A 19,921-nucleotide genomic window follows, 5' to 3' on the forward strand; every position below is an offset into this window, starting at 1 on the left:
GACAGACTGTATAAAGTATGACTGACCATAGCTTTTAACGAGGTGGAGGCTAGATATGGTATTAATACAGCGTAGTTGAATTTGTCATATTTTGAGGAATGCAATAAAGGATGCACCTATGTCCCTTTTTTACACTGTAGAAAGTATCACAGGCTCATATCAGCTCTCAGTTGTAGGAAAAGGTAATTGTACTTAATTTCAACATCGTGAGGGAGAATGGTAGCTGGAGCAGAGGATTTTTGTCACTCCACTCCCCTTCATGTTCCACCTCCTCTGTATAACCCTTCACAAAAATTGCTTCAGGGTTGAAGCTGGGGCTGAAACCAGTTCTGCCTTCCTGACACAAACCTCGCTTTTAAGTTTAATAGTTGAATAGTGTTTAACTTGGGGCCATTCCAAAAGCTTTTTGGAAAAAAGAAATTATGCTAAGAAGGTGGACAGTGAGGCTTTCACTCAAACAGTATACGCACTGCCAAGCATGTTGGTGAGAGCGTCAATCTAAGACTTATCAATGGTACGTGTGCACTGCTCAAAGTGGGTGGAATAATGAAGGAATACTGCCTCCAAATTATTCAAGCTCAGCGCTCAAAAATAAAAATGATCACCACACATCAAAATTGAGTTGGTGATGAATAAAGAGTGGTAACATTAGGATTGTAGAAAGGCCTTTACCTCAACCCTATTGAAAATCATTGGATTATTTATCTATCATTAAATCAGTTGGACCAGTTCTCAATTAGAAAAGAGTTTAGATGTCGAGCCAGAATTATATCAGAAGATTATATTTATTATATATATTAATTATATTGATATATTTAAGGGTGAAGGTTTTATATTAAAACATTTAATATAAGGAATATGTAAAGGAAGTGAATTATATGTGATTTGTATGAAACAGGTGATTGATTTTAAAAACAATGGCTGTCAACACTGCATCAGTTCTCTGTTTGCATTAAGACATGTCATATAGATTTTAATACAACTGTATCATTATAATTGTTAACTGATGCAATATATTATGCGTTTTCCTGTTTTTAAATACAAGAGCTGTTTTGTGTGAGTGTTCATCTTTACCTCAAGTCCGTAGACCTAAAGAAAATGGTGATGCCATTACAGAGCATCTTATATTTCTATAAGATATAAATTACTGCTTCCAGATTTTTTGAAAAGATCTTCACAAATCACAAAGTTGATCACTGTTAGTTCATTTCAAACTTATTTCGTCATCCATATGTGTGTGTATGCAAAAAAAGCAGTTTTATTTTTACTTTGGCTTGGAAAAAATGCTTGGTTTGTGATATTTTTATCATTTGCCAGTTCCCCTGGAGAGGTGAGTCAACTATTTAATTTTGGACACCGAACAAAACCCAAGGCTTTGCTGTAGGTCAAATCTGTGTCTGTGTGCGAGTGGCTGAATGACTAGTTTAGTGACTTAACAAGATGGTACAAAATCTGTAGCCTCAGTTATAAACCTGTTCTTTTAGTAGACGCTACATATGAAAAGCAGGTAAAGTGATATACAGAACTCTCAGCAGCGTGCAAGTAAAAAATAAAAAGTTTTTGTAAGGAAAATATATTTTTAAAACTGATGAGTCAGATGAGTTAGCAATCAAGGTGAAGTAAATATTCTGATATGTATTCTTCACAACTGCACTTTCCCTCACATCCGCTGATAAAGCTTGATGGCTTGGAAAATTAACATTGCACAGGTGCATGCATTTGCATTTACGTAACGCTGCAACATTCCCTCATTACAGATATAAAATGTGCAATGTGTAAGGACCAAAAACACATTTTGTGCACATGAAAAAACATCGTGAACAGATGAGAATGAGCAAGAGATATAAATTAGTACGACTGCGCACTGTGGTTGGGGATGCATACAAAGACAAATCAATGACACTAAAAACCACAATTAGACCACAAAGGATCTTTTTGCCATCACTTCACTCCCAAGATTACTCTTCTGGGAACAAATCACATTAATATTTATACGCACATACAGAAACAGAAATACTCAGGAAAAAATGTGACTACAAAAATAACGGGAGCATAAAATTTTTTAAATAAGTTTTTCTTCCCTTAAATAATTAAACTTGAAACAAAACTTAGCAACAAGGATTTCACTAGCGTGCCAAGGTGAAGCTAACTAAAAGCCTTGGTAGAGGCGTGCTGATGTCATGTCTGCTTTATGACATTCACCGCTTCATTATTATCAGTCAGTGAGAAAAAAAAGTACAAAAATGCAACACATGTTGCAGTTTTGGTCCCAAATTGAAGAGTCTACCAGACTATTGTGTTAAAACACCCCAAATGCTTCCTTATTAGCAAAAGGGCATTGCAGGAAGTATTGACATCTGGGATAGCAGTGATTGTGCCGCTGAACGAATATACTCAAATCTAAAGTTGGCTTTATGTCTCTGCAATAAAAGAGGATATTATTCAAAAGGCTTTTTATCCATCCTCACCTGGGTGCCAATAAAAATGGTCAGGCCTATAATTCATATCTGCCATTTTCTTTGATTAAACAAAGCTCTTTATTATCTACCTTCCACTGTGTTGTAGAGATGTAAAAGCAAATAGAAAGGACTCTACTAAATCTCTATCAATATAACGGATCAGCCCTTCTTATGAGTCATGGAGAGGAAAATTGGGCCTCGTGAGTAGGTGGGTTAAAATGCTGCCACAGAGAGGCTGAAATTGGAATGAAGGTGGAACAGCAAATATTCCTCAGCAGTCACTTATTAAAACGCAGCGTCATAACCTAAGTTTGCACTTCTTATCGAGTTGAGCTTGTTCATTAATTTTAAGACCGGAAATCCAAAGTCTAGGCTTGTTTGAGGAGTTGGGCGACTTATATCTATAATCCCAATTAGCCTGGTTGTTTTAAAAGCAAAGAAGGTATTTGTTAAGGAAAACAGAACACCTACACATTACAACTAAATATAAAGTAAAACAGAAAAACCCCTACAAGTGATTTAGATTTTATGTTCACAAGTCATTTTGTTTAAAGTCCAAGTCAAGTGTCAAGTCTCTAATGACTGAAATTCTTCTCTATCGGATGGATGTCATTCAGTCTATTACAACACATGTAGCTGTAGGTTATGAAACCAAATCAAATCTGTTTGGTTAACACAAACGGTAAGCTGTTAAAAACAGCACTGCTTTGACCAGCGTTAATGATTGTTTTTGTGAGTTCTCATCAACAAGTCTAAGTACACACTAGATGCCAACTTTAACGTTTTTAGCAAGCAAATATGTGCTACTTCCTGTGTTTGCACAACTTTCTCATCTTGCCTGTCAATGTCATAAACAATCTGAAAGTGGTGGGGAATTAAATGCTAAGGACTACTTCACACCCCCAAGTCCCAGCTCTGCTGACCGTTCCCACCTTCGTGGCGTAAATTCTGTCATGTCTGTCTGCACAATGTGGCACACTAGGGCTATTCATGAATGTCTATGGGTTGCCCAGATCTTTGTGACATTTCTGACAGTGACAGCAGTACACCAGTTCTAAGGGAACCATAAACACACGGTGGAGACAAAAAAAAACACTACTATTTTCCCCCAGTTGGAGTATCTCTCTCAGAGAAACCAAAAAAATAAAAAAAAAATCACACAAAATTACATTGGTTTCCTGGTAAGAAAAATCACTTCATTCTGTCTGTTTTTATTTCTACTGCATTATCAACCCTTGTTAGGCTTAAAAAGAAAACTGTGTCCCTGAATGAAATTCTGTGACTGAAAATAGCTCTGTTAGGCGAGTTGCTGTCGGAGCAGTCCAACCACCTCGCAATCACAGACATGGACAGGTACATTAGTTTAAATGGCGAAAGTTATGCTAACTGCAGCTGAAAAGTTCTTCAAGAAACATACTTCCTGTTGAGGTGACGTTTGCCATGAGATCTTGTTTAATCTCTAATGAAGAGCTTCCTGTGTTGGTGATGCCAGAAAACAGAAATTATTTTCTAATCTACTACAAATTAGACAGTTTAGAGACCAGACAGCAGGGTTTGAGTCATACTTCTTGACAACAGCAGTAGGAACACAACTTAGAGAAAGCATCAAAAGCAACAGAAAAAAAACTATCTTTAAGGAAGAACTGTTTACAGCATAAATATAGCGCTATATGTTTTAGTAATCAGATTACTTAATGCGTAACCTGCTGCATAAGGGATCCGTTAGTGAAGATGCCGCTTTTTAATTAAAAATTGAAAGTTTGACGTCAGTCATCAATCCGTCATATGTCAAGTATAGCTTAGCTAGTGAGATGGCAAAGAACAGCATGTTTATATATTTTCAACACTAAAGTTGTTGATACCCATGGTTGAGATTTTGGCTTTAGAGTGACACCATAAAAGGTTTTCTACAACCTTAAAATACTTCAGCTCACTTAAAAGGAACAAACATATTTCTCCACTTGTTAAGCATTCATTGTGATGCTACAATACCTAATAGTATTATATTCTCATTACATAAGGCAAGTTATGAAACCCATACAACTTAGAGCTTCACAATATCAAACTACAACCTTCTAATTGAAATATTATATTTTTGATATCCTGCTTGCATGCATTATTAGCTTAACGATCATATTTGAAGTGCTGTGCGTCAACTTTTTTGCAGTTCGACTTGATGCACATTGTATATATTTTTTGTGGTTGAGATGGTAAAGTTAATTTTAAAAATTGATATGAAAAATGTGACAGAAATCAGAGTTAGTAGCAATGAAAATATTGGTTAAGTACAATAGTCATAATATTCAGCAGCAGAAGTATCACAATTACACGTTTTTCTAACATAGTGCAACTTGTTAGTGAAACTCAAAACAAGTTCCATTTTAAGTTTAAATTATAGACCGTCAACTATCCTGTGGAGTAGGTGTGTACTGCGACCTGTAATTAAACTAAAAGAAGCAATGATCCAATTATGTGTACTTAATACAATTATTCTCATTTTTATATGCAACAGTGATAAATATGTAAAAAAAAAACATGACAGTAATTTTGCAAACTTAAAAAGGTTGAATTCACAGCAACGATTGAAAGAAACAACAAGCAGGTTCAAGAAGCTTCATCGTGGCTAGAGAAAAAAAAATCCCAATGAATTCTATTAAATGTGTCAAGTATGCATACAAGTTTACCTTGTGGGAAAAAAAGCCTTAGTCATTTCAGATTTTTATGGATTTCATAAAACATTAATATAGAAAACAAGGTGTAAAACATGGAATATTGTATATAGGATTACAATTAGCTATGATGTCTAGTTATTTAATGAAAATGGCTAAATAGACTCCACACCAGTGGGGGAATCCCTGTGGGATGGGTAATGGCATCACCAGTTCTGTTGTGCCTTTGGGAGTGTTCTCTATTAGCCTTGAAAACAAACTAAGTAGTTCTGTAGGTTATCATACACCTTGTAGGTCAGCAGAGAGAGCCGAGTGTCAGGGGTGCATTACTCCATTATCTGGTAGCTACACTGTAAAAAGCCTGCAGCAAGGACATTAAATGCAAACTTATATACTTGTACTGATATTGTATTCTTAGTGCTCAGAATAATGGAGATTCTTAGTTTTTTTTTTATTTATTTTTTTTATCCAAAGGTCAAAATCACGATCAGGGTTGTCTCAGGAGCTCTATATGCAAAGTCCCCATTTGGACATATGGACATTAGGAGAATTTATGAATATCTGTCAATGTTGTCCAGATTGTCCAAATAACCCAATCAGTTCTATTTCCACAAATTTAGTTATGATAAAAAAAATGTTCTTGTGATATAAGAGCTGATTGCTGCCATTGGTTTGTCAAAACCAGAAAATGATCCACTGAATCAGGACCAGTCCAGGTCGGAGGTTAGAGCCCCGCCATGATGTAATTGGTCCCCTCAGGAATCCGCCCGCATACAAGCTTCACAAAATCAAACTGGAAGATTACCCCGTGGAGAAAAAGAAAAAAAAAAAAGGATCTCTTTGTGCAAACTGCTTTGCATCGATTAGCTCACTCTATCTAATCAGTTTCTTTACATTTTCTAATCCCATTTCTTTCCATGTAAAGATTCCCATCAGATGGGGTGGTTTCTGAGTAAACCATACAAATCAACATTAAAAAGAGGTTTACCGAGGAGATAATGTGTGAAATAAATACAGAGAGAATGCGGACTGCCAATTGGAATTGGGTTTTATAATCATATTCTCTGGACTTGTTTGGATTATAGATATACAGCATGAATTTGCAAGGGAAATGCAAGGAATACCTAGATATTAACAAATCTCTAGAAGCTATACGGGGGAATTAGAATAAAAGCATCGCTGCAGCCTAAACGTGACAGTCAGCAGCAGGAAAGCTTTCAGTGGAAACACTTGTTTATCCCTTTTCTAATCAAAGAGTTGGACATACTTGATAAACAATGCATGCCAAAAAGATGCAACAATATTCTGCTGCATAACAGCTTGTTTTTTTTTTGTCTACATTCTAATTCATGGCATGCTCATTTCAAGCTGACATTTCAATTTCAGTTGCTCTTTCATTTCAGTGCTTTGAGTATGGGTCTTGTCAGCACATGTATGCGTAGGCTGAAGACCATGACAGGTGAACAATTCCCAAAAAAAAAATCATCTGGATGAAATACTGTAGATATGCAACAGTGTAATGTGCAGTTTCTCACACAAATAATAGATCTGTCTGTTGACACCAAGAACTGATTCTTTTGCAAAAGTAAGAGATATTATGGGGAAAAAAATACTCTCTTTTAGCTTGGCCAGGTTAGTGGAATATCATCAACACTTGGGGCGACTGTGGCTCTGTGGGTAGAGTAGTCGTCTTGCGATCGGAAGGTTGTAGGTTCGATTCCAGCTTCCTCCTGCCATGTGTCAATGTGCCCCTGGGCAAGGCACCTAACCCCAAATTGCCTACCAAGCTGTGTATAAATGTGTGACCTTTTGTGAGTGCGAATGGGTGAATGTGACTCTAGTGTAAAGCGCTTTGAGTGGTCAAAAATGATTGGATAAAGTGCTATATAAGTTCAGTCCATTTACCATATATTTGAGAATTTACAACCTTTGTAGAATTTCCATGCAGCGGTTCTCTGATCAGTAAGCTGAAGTTACAGCATCATGTCAAACTCAAAATAGGTTGTGTGTTTGGAACAACCGTCATAACATTACTGTGAAAAACTGCATATCCTACACAAAGTTACTTTCCCAATATATCAACAATCTGGCCTCAAGTTGTGCTGATTTTTTAAGAAACAGACTGAAAAATGTTAAACATAACAAGGTAGATGTTTAATTATTTTATTTTGCTTTGTTTGGATGTAGGGAAAACAGTTCAGCAGGAGTGCAATAATGTTGCAATATCAGGATGACAATATTTCTTGTTAAAGTGAAGTGTGTCAGCTAACGTGTGGTTTAACTAATGTCAACATGTGTCACCTTCTGGTGAAGGTAAGCAGAGACAGGGACTATATGGTCCCCGAGAATGAATGGGTGTGATAAGCTTTTCACCCCATCATATCTGTGTTTGAGACTCTTATGCTTATTTTAGAAAGGATCCAGTTGTCCTTCTCAACAGACTGGCTAACAACATTCAAAGTTTTTTCAAAAATTACAAAAATCTTAGGCCTTCTAATTGTTTGTGTGACAGTTTTCTGGTACCTGGTAGAAAACAGAAACTGTGACAGTCTGGCAAACAAACAAGATACAGAGGAATTTTGAGAATACATCAACTCGCTAACCATTAGCTGCAAAAAGTATTTGCTTCACTTTATTTTTCCTTTTTAACCAATTTTTATTTGCGTTTAATTACATCTACTTTCCTGTTTTTTTTTACCGATAGTTTGTCCATAGTAAATGTAAAACTTTAATATTCCTACTTATATAATAGATCTTAAGATATATAAAATGTGAAGCCCTGTAAAATGTTATTTTTATTTCAACTGGGGCTGAATCAAGATAGAATGAGGCTGAAATAGGCAAAGCTATTTATTGATTGCCCTGTCTGCGGGTTGAAACAAAAGTACTCTTTAAATGAATGTATCGATGAGCCGGATAGATGTTATCTGTCTTAATGACAAAGGGGAGTCCTTGACTGAAGGGGACCTCATCAAAGCTACACATGCATAACCTTGCATCAGTGTTCAGAAAGAAAAAGGAAAACATTCAACCCCAAGAGTAGATAAGCTTTTAAATTAACCCAAACAAAGTTCATACAGAATGAAAAGAAAAGATTAAACTAAGTCAAGAGGTAATTTAAATGTATCTTTTTCTTTTGAAACGCTTAATTCTTTATTGGTTAAATGTCACTTAATATAAACGAGTGAGATATATAAAATGGATGTCATCATTGGCTCATAACACTGGCACCAAAGATGAGAAGCAGAAAAATGCCATCAAACAAAATAAAAATAATCAGTTTTTCATTAAATGCAGAGATTTTTAAGTTACATCTGTAGACACGTCCCCTTTCAACTATTTCACACAACGTCATACAATCCTACTTAAGCCGCCCTCACTAGATGAGTAAAAGGAGCAGCTAAGAAATGCCATGGTGATTGTTAATAAAGACACTATTGCTGATCATAGCCAAAAGGGTCTAAGATGTGATGCAGAGCAGCTTTAAAAAGGGACAATATACCAGGCATGCTGGAAGTTGTGCTGCCTAAGCTTTACCCTTTTATTAAACTCTTGCTCTTCGCTGCTGAATACAAACACAAAAACGATGTAAGAGAGGTAAACAGCTGAAAAGGAAGACACTCTGAATCAAACTAAACATAGATGTGCCTTTTGTCCCTTAAAGATTACTCTCATTGTTCAATAAGAAGGGTGTTTCTTTTGTTGGCAAACCCTCTGAAATTGCTTTAATGAAAATGAGGCAAGCTGCAGGGATCCCAACATCATCTTCATTCTGCTCAGTCAGGTGCAGAGAAAGTACTAACACCACCCCTGAGCTTTTATTTTATTTTTATTTGTTTTTTAGTTTTTGTGTTTTATGTTTCAAATAACATTTTAGCATCTCAAAATATGACTGCCATACCAATAAGATTTAAATGTTTGTTTTGAGAGACAACCAATGACTTGAGGATGTTAGTCAAGCGTTTTGTGTTGAGGCTCTTCGTTTTTTCTCATGTTCTGTCTCTTAAATCTGGGTTACTCTTTTACTCTGGGTTTGTAGTTCCTTTTGGGTCTTAGTTTAGATCACTCTGTTAGCTATCCTCCTCCCTTAGTAAACCTGGTCTCCTTCTGGCACAGTTGTACCACATCTACTTTGATCCATTCATCTGGTTCCTTTGTCATTTTTCCACCTCTATTCAACCTCCTGCTTTTTGTTTTGCTCCATACTCATGCCCGTTCCATGCCCTGTTCCTTTCATAGTAGCTCTGTAAAAGTCTTTATTTTCCATTACTAGAAACTCATCACTTCACCTTTCTGCCTCTGGTTCTGCCTGCTTTTGGGTTCAACCAGAAACCAAACGTAACACAATTACTAGAAATACTTTGGAAGTGAAAGAAGCATGAATACAAAATGTGATGCAACATTGTATTTCCAGTATATTCTAGCATTGCCTTTTTAAGTCCTGTTATGAGAAACAGTTTCCAACACAAGAGAGACGGGAAGATATGTAAATAGAAGTCCTTTGATTAAAATTCTAATTTATTAAAATATCAGCATGACCACAGATGCCAAAAAAAAAACATGTACACACACACAAAGTAGAACAGCAGCAGTAACGCAGTCATATCAACAATGTCCTAATTTACACATGACATGTGGTAACATCCTGAGACATTCCTGGGAGGGTTTAAGTCTGAGTCACACGGGTAGCATGGCGAGTGTGTTGTCTGCATTTGGCTAAGCTGCTGTTTCACAGCATGTGAGTCTTCACACTGATCTTTCTGCTACAGTGCTGCTCCAGTCAATCTACTGACAGCACATTCACTTTAAATGCTACTAATTTGGATTATATATGCTATTTTTTATGTAATAGGGAGGCAATTAGGTTTAAAAAGTGAATACTGTAGAATTTACGAGAATATGAGACGATTCCTATGCAATTACCAACATGTGGTGATTCGACAAGCAGGTGGCTTCTGTAGTACATTCAAGTACAACTCATTGATTGGATTGTCTTTAATATATTAAAACGACTTAGTAGTAAATACAACAAATATTTTAATCCCCAGTCTTATTCAAAAATTCCTAAGCAATAACGTTAACCATTTCTGGCGATTTTGATTGTTGCATTATCCATCTAGGCATTGATCGTCTATAATAGTTTATCTTTAAAAGTGCCTATAGTTAAAACCAAGTCACAGAGTTTCTTTTATGCCTGCTGCTGCTGTTATGCTTCATAACATAAAACCATAAGCACCGTTTCCAACACTATTGTTTATTACTCTTTGTTGATGCTGACACATAAAAAAATTGGTTGTTTCTGTTTCATTTTGTTTTGTGTGTAATGTTTGATGAGTACACCTACTGCAAATAGACTTCCCACTGGGGACAATAAAGTTCCGATTTATCTTTAACTTTATTCATGTACGAAATCTACATTCAGTTCTACACCAGCCACCTTTTGAAATAAAAAGGTGGCCAACTTACTTATTTTTTATGAAAATATTTGTTTCATTTATTTTTCTATTTTATTTTGTTTGTAATTTATCTTTAATAGTGGGAGTATTAGCAGCTGGTCATGCTATCCTGGTTTTCAGTTTCCTTTTTCCCCCAACCTGTTTAAAAAAGTCTATTTTAAAATAATAAAAGCACAAATGCATTTATGTATTTTCTCATTTCCACCACGATCTTCGGCGTACTTAATTTGGAACTTATGTGATACACCAACTTGAAGTAGCACATTATTGTAGAGAGAAAAATATAATACAAGTAATTGTATTTTTTCAGAAAGAAAACCTGAGCCCAATTACTCAAAATAAAATCAAGTGCACCCAGTTACCTTTAGAAGTTACCTAATTTTGAAGACTGCATATATTCTCCTGGCTATCCTGTATCCATGGTAGTTTTCTTTAGGCACATGTTGGTTTATGCACTTCTTTAGAACCGTGTTTCTGAACATTCACTCTGTTGAAAGAAGATTGAAAGACTCTGAAGAAAAAGCATCAAGGACCTACCTAACTGAGCTCTGTGGTTCAATTTATGAATGATAGAGCTTTGTTGGTTTTACAACATACTGCCACGCTGACTTCAGAGAGTTATTATGCAGGTTTCATATGCCAAGAGGGACTCTTAAACCTCATCTTGTATTTCTGACACCTACGAAAGAACCAAACAGAATTTGAGAACATATATTGCCGAAAGAAATACAGCCTGAGCCTCTTTCTTTTTCTGCAACTTGTGCCACTGAATGTTTTTTTTAGTTCCAAGTTAGAAACAGTGAGAGCTGAAATAAATTTTAAAAGAAAAATAGAGTACATGAAAAAAATGGTATAATTTAAACGTGGAGAAAAAACAAGAATTTGACCTTGCGCACATTTATTTAACTTATTTTCTGGCCATGTTCCCTATATTTACTGAAACTTACATTTCTGAAGTAAGTTAGTATGAACAACATTTTCTTCACATTCCATAAATTACGGATATTCATATTGCATTGACCTTTCTTTTAATTTATTTCAATATATTTTCTGTCTTTTTTTTTAACCCTGCACCTACAAAAAACCAAATCTAGTTGGATTCTAGTTTCTAGAATCCAAACTAGAAACGTACAATATATCAGCATTAATATTTGTATCGGCCCTTGTTAACTATTTTTAGCGCATCAATATTAATCCCATAAGTAAAACTGAGTCTATACAACTGATATGCACAAATATTGTGTATCAACCATTGTGGTCATGTCAACAGATATCAATACAAGTCTAAATTTTATATCATTGCATCCCATTAAAAATATTTGACAAAGACTTTTAAACATTACCAGCATATCAGAGGTAACCAACGGTTACATAATTAAAACAACGAGTGTCTGGTTGCACCTGTTACTTCTTAGGAAAGCTTGAAGTCATAACAGAGATGCACTGGTCAGGGCCTCTTTCTTTTTCTGCAACTTTGAAAAAGAAAGACGTGGATTGCTTTTTTTTTTTTTTTTAATTACGAGGACTATAACACATAAAAGAGGAAAAATATGCAGCAGATACTTTGATGCAAGAAGAAATTTTAGCTCCAGTGGAAAAGACATAAGAATATTCTCAGCTATCCATCAAAGCGTACACTACCAAGCTATTTAATTTTTATTAAACTCAACAAAAAAAGCTTCAAAGTAAAGCCTGATGGTTGACTTGTTTACAGACCAAACAAGGGTAGTTTTTATGGACTTAAAGAAAAAAAAATCCTGATCTCTGGACGAATGATTGGCAGATCTGTATATGTCATTTATAGACAACTCCACACTGGGGCAGTGCATTTAGTCAAATAATTTTAATGACAACTCATAGATCCATTTAAATTGCCATGTTATAAAATTATTAAAAACATACATAAGATGCAAAATTATTTTATAAGTGATTAGAATAAATGTCGTGACTGAATTAAACCACCTAAAGCATGTCTTTTCTGATTGGTCACAAGAGTCACAAGAAAAAAATCTAAATATACGTATGCATATTGAAAGTAAAATACGTAGCTTTATGCCAAAATTGGCTTTAATGGTGAAGGAATATGGTACATCAGGTCTAAATCGAAGAAGGTTAATTTCAACAATAAGAGTTGATTATGGTCATTGTTATTACCGGGTGACAAAAATACCCCCCTCTCTTTAGGATCAAAGTCATGAAATATGTATTTGCTTTTGATTACTCTTGAAATTAATTCATCAGGAAGAGCAGTGACAGGCCCTCGCTGTTACTGACAAAATGCTTTGGCAGTTACTGATAACATGAGCTGCTTAAGGATTCTGCACTGTAACCTTCCTATTCGTCTTTCGCTCTCCCTGTGGTTTTTTTCCTCCGCTCCACACCGAGCTCTCCTTTCTTCTTCAGTCAGGTGAGTTGAGAAATGATACATAACCTGAGCATTTGTCAGAGGTACAATCCACTGAAACTAAATTACATTGAAAGAAATTGCGAGAGAAGAGTGGGCAACGAGAAAGGATGAAGGGCCGGGGCATTTATGAAATAAATGCACTTTAGAGGGTACAACAGTGCAACATATCGGCACAAACTGGAAGCTCAGAAAGAAAGAGAAAGACAGAAGAAAGAAAGATAGATGTGTGGAGAGCATTTAGCAATGAGGTAAACAGTGTATGGTTTGAATCTAACATCTGTGGCAATGCCCTTGAGTTGGCCAGTGAGGCATTGAAGAGTGCATTTGGGATGGACAGTTATCTCCAAGGCTTTCCTTTCAGTGGTATAAAAAACATAACAGCAATGCCAGGTCTTGCTGAAGAGAAAGCCTCAAGGCTGAAGAGAAGAGGCTGCAAGGCAAATCTGCAAGAGGTAATGCAAATGGCCCCTCTCGACACCCTGTCATTGTCTCCACGCCTTGACATACATGAAACATTAAAAACTAGAACTGTGTAGAACGACACATGCATGAAAACACACAGCACGTCTAACTGATGGGGAATAGTTAAAATATGATCCCTAGACAAGTGTGTATCCATGTACATGTTTTTGTTGATGCAGTCCAGAGTGTCGTTTTTGGAAAACCATTTAAGAGAGAGATGTACCGTATTTTCCGTACTATAAGGCACACCGGATTATAAGGTGCACCTTTAATGAATGGCCTATTTTAAAATTTTTTCATATATAAGGCGCATAGAATAGACACTACCGTAGAGGCTGGAGTTACGTTATGCATCCACTAGATGGAGTTGCACTAAAGGGAATGTTGACAAAATAATCCGACTCCGGTCGGCAAGCAGAGCCTTCCACAACTGGGCCGGGGCGTGGCCGGATGATGGTGACCCTTCTCCGTTCGCACACAGCATGTTCGTGGAGAACGTGATGCTAAAAGACCTGCAGACGACTTGAATCTAGACGGTCGGTAGGTAGATAGGTCAGTCAAACTTTATTAAACCAGCGTTCTGACAGCTATCCCAGCATGCACCATGCACTTCTTCTTCTACGGGCGAAAATGAAGTCGGTGGCTGCTTACCATAGTTGCTAGAACTGTTGTGGCTCAATATTGGTCCATATATAAGGCACACCGGATTATAAGGCGCACTGTCGGCTTTTGAGGAAATTGAAGGTTTTTAAGTGCACCTTTTAGTGCGGAAAATACGGTATCTGTTCTCTTTCTCAAAAGCAGGTAACATTACATGATTACTATAGCACTAATTCACTGCAAGTGTGTGGTCATTTTACAAATATCTTTAGATCAGAATTTGGGCCAGAATATTGAGAATTTTTTTGACAAAAAAAAAAAACTAAGGTACTACGTCAGATAAATATAAGATTGTGAAACTGAAAAAAAAGACAAGACAAACAGGAAATTGAAAGTCCAACAATCTTTACATAAACGTCTCAATTTAGCCATTGAAACGTTTGAGTGAAAGCAGAGAGTTTTTTTAAGGAGAAAAAAAATGGTTGCTAGGCTAATTCCTCCTTCCTTACAGGGCTAAAGCTAAAGCATTGATGAAATCCTCAAGACTCAACACAATAGCCATACAGGTTTGCCATAACACTTCACTGCTCTATTTTCATATCTTACAGAATACATTTTCTTGTACTTTAAAGCTTCCCAGTATAAGGTTACAAAATGCTTTGCTTTAAAGTCCATTTTCCCTAACCAGGACCCCCTACCCGTCTTTGGCTCTTGGAGAGTCTGGTTTCCTTTGAATGCCGAGAGGAAATGATGGGAAAGGGGCTTGATGGGTTTGAATAAAGTAATGGACTCCCTTTGAATAATGCAGTAGTGAATGGGCAGTATGACCACCATAACACAACTGTGGATGCCTTCTCAACTGTGCCACTGAGTTCATATCGTGTGAAACGTCTGTGAAATCAAACTCGAAGCTTGAGCAAGATTCCGGCAGTCATTTTTGAGATAAATAAAACATGTCAGAGATGACTCTATTGCCCTTTGTTCTCCATTCTCTGTCTCTCTTCTTGCCTCTCTCTACAGTCTTTTTTTTTTTTAACCATGCCAGACCATGATGCTTTTCTACCAGCAGGTCGTTTGGATTACATGTTCTGCCATGTGAATCCTCAACAAAGAGCTTGCTGAATCGTTTTGATCAAACAGTAAAATGAAATTTCATGTATTGTGCCTGGGCTTTGGAGCACTGCTGTGTTGTTGTGACATGTAAAATTTGCAATGCAAGACATTTTAGCTACAAAAGGGCTGAAAGTGGTGTTTATTCGGCTGAAAGTGATCTAAGGTTAATTTGGCATTCGTAAGGAAGGACACCAAGCTGCTGCTGCTCCTCCAGCTGCTTTATACGTTTAGAGATGCTGGTGTCTTGCTTTGGGCAAACAAGCTACACATTTCAGACTGAGGTGTTACTTTCCTTTTGAAGCTAAACTTATCACTACCTAAATAACATTTTAACTACAGATGAACAAAAAATCTACAGCTTCACAACACTACCCGTAAGCATTTGCATCTCAGCCACAAAAAATATACCAGTGACAAGCATAAAAGGCAGATAGGGGGCATAATACAAGAAAAAAATAACACGTTAAAAAAATTAATTAAACTGCATTGTGGAATGTAAACCCAAATGCCATCCAAACGAGTGTTGAAGTGAGTAAATATCTGATATCCAAGAGCAAGTGAATATAGTGTATAATGATGTGTGAGCTACATAGTGCTCCTTTTTCCTCAAGTGTTTGGCTGGTGGCGGGGAGCAGGTGATGAGGGCCGAGGGAAGCAGAGTCCTGTTTAATGACCAGATGATGCGTTTTAAACAGTGCTGGACAACTGGAGTTAAAAGTATACCAAGAACTGGGTTAGTAAGTAAACTTCAGAGATGTTTATTTCAGCAAAGTCATCATTTAAAGCCTAAAGCCAAACAGTATCAATGATGGGGCATTCCAACAACATGGGAAAAAATAGCAGAACATGTCAGTGTTGTTATGCTATATTTTTAGCTTTTGGTTCATTTTAAAGCCTTAAGACTGGGAGGTGAATCATTGAGAATAATAAACTGCATGTAGAGGATCTAAAAATTTAATTTCCACTAAACTGCAGTGACCATAAAGAGTGATGCAGAGAGAGGCAGCACACCTGCAGTATAATTAAAACTAAGTGACTGTAAAGTTTAGATGCATTTATCCCTCAACATAGCTACAAGATTTAGAAGAAAAGTATGGTATGCAAAATACCTGGTTTTCCACGCAGACATTTTTGAATGTTACTGAATCTGGATCTGTGTGGTTGGATGAGTCACAGCATAAAGGTAAAGCCACGAAATTCCACTTTTTAATAAACTGAGATCTACTACTCAGTACTAAATACAAAAATATTTGACAGCTCATACTGTACATTTAAGTAATCATCCAAGCTGTACAACTCAGTTGGCGTTGCCACTTTTACTTCTTTGCTATTCAATTTTAAGTTACCAACTTTCCCCCCAACAATTTGAAACACGATGAAATCTTTAAATGACAAATAAAGCCTGCATCAGGAAACTACAGCCTCTGGGAATCTTTATGAGATTCACACTCTTCTAAAACCAATAGAAAGGTATGTAATTACATTAGTAGGCAAATGTATGTGCAGTCACTCCATTTCAGCTCAGCGTGAGCATTACATCCAACTTGTTCTGTTATTTACAGTGGGATTATTTCCTCGCCCGCACTTCCTCTTACTGTGTTTGGGTATCTGATAGTGCTGAGCGGAGCAGCAGGGAAGACAGGTTAGGTGACAATAACAACACTTATAGGCTGAGAAAAATGTGTCTGGTGAATGAAAGTGCAATGAAGGTTTTCCGACAAGTGCTAATCCTCCTAGCGCCCAAAACGGATAAAAACGAAGGGCCTGAAAGCCTGCCAAAATGTCTACATGTGGCTACAGCGTTGGAGATACTGAAACGGCTGCTTCCAGTGTCAGAAGAACGCGTCATTGCCAGAACACCAGTAGCTCACACCCTCAAACTGTTAATGCTCCAGTTCCAACACAAAAGAAACGAGCTGTCAACTTAGAGGAAATGCTGAGTTACATTTTGTCACAAACATGTTATGAGCATCATACTGAGAGTCGGTGCTAAATATATCTTGGTTCAACATATATGTATATTTGCAAGTACAACAAGGGTGATTGACACTTTGGAGATAATTAAGAAACACTGAAATCTCTAAATCTATAAAGAAAAACAAGTGTTTGTTTTCCTAATATGCATATTTTTGTTAGAGAACTGAACATTGCAACATGATTCATAAAAAGTAAATGTATAATTTTTTTTAAAAAGGCTTATGAGAAAAAGTAACAAGAAAAATCAATTTAAAAAAACAAATAGCGTAATAAAACTGGAGCATAACTGTTCTTTCAGAAAATAGTAATCTATCCTAAAAAATCTGCAATGAAAAACTGTAGGGAACTCAAAATGTATGTAGGTAATTTTTTTTATTTTTTATTCAACCATAACTTAGAAATGCTTTGCAATTCTTCTATTTCTTTGCCCTTAGAGTTGCTTTTTCTTTGTGCATCCTTTCATGTTTGCATAATGTACTTGACTGCTGACATTTATATTATTGAAAAACATAAATATTTATCACAAACCGCCTGAGTAAGAGCCATCGCCAGCCAGCAAAAAGGACCTATGCAGCTTATATAAACTACCTCCTCAAACACAGCGGCACATTTTACTTTCATGCAGTTGTAGCATTGTTTCCCTGCCAAGCCCTGGTCACTCTTTCTGAACATCACAGCAACATTTCACGAATGTAATATGGCCACAGTGGAAATGCTACAAAATGCAATTCCAAGCCTGATATTTTTTTGTTTTTGTTTTTTTTTTAAAGGTCATCTCCAGGACCTTCCATATATCAACAACAAAAGCAGCCTGATCCTTGCATGAAAAGCTGTATTTAAGATACTTAAGCTAAATCTAATATTTATGCTATGCAAATTTCCAAGTCGAAGCAAATTTCAAAACTTACGATGCAAAGAGATGAAAACCTTCAGGGCTACTTAACTAATTGACTTGCAAATGCTGCTTTGTTACACTGGCATGCAAGTTAAATGGAAGTCAATGGGTCAGCACGAATTCACCCAGAGAAAAAGACTTTGTGATCATCTACTCCGTGGCCAAGATTTGCAAGCTGCACATAACATCTAATTATCATGTTTTCATTTCTGGACAATTTTGATACTAAGCAATTATTTTCCTGTACCGCCAAGCCTACAGCAGAACAATTAATATGTGTGAAAACAACTGCCCACGCTTTTGGATATATGTGAACCTGCTGAATATCACTATTTTTCCCCTTACTAAACTCAGAAGGACCCGTCATGTAAAAATGTTTTTAAAAAAAAGAAAAAGGGGGAAAAAAGTGCACATACGCAGCTAAGCGCTGGTGGACACTTCTTCACGCACTAATATGCAATTATTTTTTTTTCGTGACCAGTTTTAATGCAGCATAAGAGGAGCAGAAATGATTCAACTTCATTTCTATACAGTCGAAAACACATCAATTATATGTAATTAATCACGGCAAGCAGACGTTCGCGTCACTGTTACGCACCATTAACAAAAACTTGCCGTCATTAAAATCCAGTCCGTGAACATATCGTACTTCTTAAGAAGGGAACGCACGTGAGAAATAGGAAAATTACTTCCCCCTTCTCTCTCCAAGGTAACCACAGCCAGCGCCAAACGAAGCAACATTTCCATTTATACACCTTTGAGTTTATTCTCGCACACTTAGAGCTCATTAAAGTCTTGCGCTTACCTCGAGCTAACGTCGCCGGGACTTGCAAACCAAGGAGCACGAGGATGGAAAAACTCCAGCAGCTTCCTCCGGAAAACTGTCCCATCACTGCTGTGCTCGTCTCCCTCCCCGTCGGGTGTGGGGCCACCTGCCGCGGGTCTCGAGCATTTGTCGTCCCTCCACAACCCACCTTTTGCTTTTTGCTTTTTTCTTAACCCGTTTCGGTGTCCCGGCGGGCTCTTTGCTAGTGTGCACAGTCAGGTGTTGAGCTGTGGAGCTATGAACCTCACCTCGCGGAATCGCAGTGCGGTGACTGGAAAAGAGACGGGAAAGAAAGTGAGGCTGAGCTTTGAAGCTGCCGACACTCAGCTGAGCGAGAGCGGAATAATCACTGAGCGCGCGGCAGCCAGCAGCGGCAGCAGTAGTGGCTTTTTGGGGTTTTCGGAGGAGGAGAGAGAGAGAGGAGAAAGCAAAGAGAGAGAGAGAGAGAGAGAGAGAGGGTGGACCTGTTGAGAAATAAAATGTGTGGATAAACGCACGTGCTGTCGTTTGTTTGTCACGAGCGGATACAAGCAGTCAGATTGTTTTAACTATTTGTAATTCACGCCTTGTTTTCAAGACAGCAGTGTGGTGGTGGCCGATATCGGAGCGGGTGTCTTGGGGATGGGGGTGGGCTCTTACAAATGGCTTTTGAAATTGCGTTTTTACTAATTAATGACTATCTGCAGCCTTTGAGCATATGGCTTCTGATTGGTGTCCTTTTGCCAATTAAGCGTGCATTATCTCAGTTAAACGAGGCTATAGAGCAAGATAATATAATTCATCTCGCACTGTAATGATTAGAGCTTCTATTTCTATTTTATATTATAAATGATTGAATATTCTCTTAAGCAGAACATTAAGCCGGAACGGACCCGAGGTGGTATGAGGCTCTAAGTAGGATTTCATTTAAACTGGTTGCTTCCGGCTAAGTCCATGACAATTACTGAGAGTTGGGGGACGAAGGACAAAGAGTAATGTTTTATTTACAAGCAATCCAAGAAAAAAAAAAAAAAAAAAAACTATTAGTGCCTCATAATGAAAATGTGACCGCAGCTCA

General features: G+C 37.1%; 1 protein-coding gene across 1 annotated transcript in view; it reads right to left on the reverse strand.

The window, feature by feature from the left end:
• LOC103473501 (netrin receptor UNC5D-like) overlaps positions 1 to 19,264 on the reverse strand; it is a 231,486-nt gene extending 212,222 nt beyond the window's left edge. Inside the window, exon 1 of the mRNA XM_017307716.1 lies at positions 18,844 to 19,264. Coding sequence (XP_017163205.1) covers positions 18,844 to 18,928 — 85 coding nt within the window. The 5' untranslated portion in view covers positions 18,929 to 19,264. The remainder of the gene's footprint in view (positions 1 to 18,843) is intronic.
• Positions 19,265 to 19,921: the final 657 nt, after the last annotated feature.

This window comes from Poecilia reticulata, linkage group LG12 (genome assembly GCF_000633615.1).
Source record: "Poecilia reticulata strain Guanapo linkage group LG12, Guppy_female_1.0+MT, whole genome shotgun sequence".
NCBI lineage: Eukaryota > Metazoa > Chordata > Actinopteri > Cyprinodontiformes > Poeciliidae > Poecilia > Poecilia reticulata.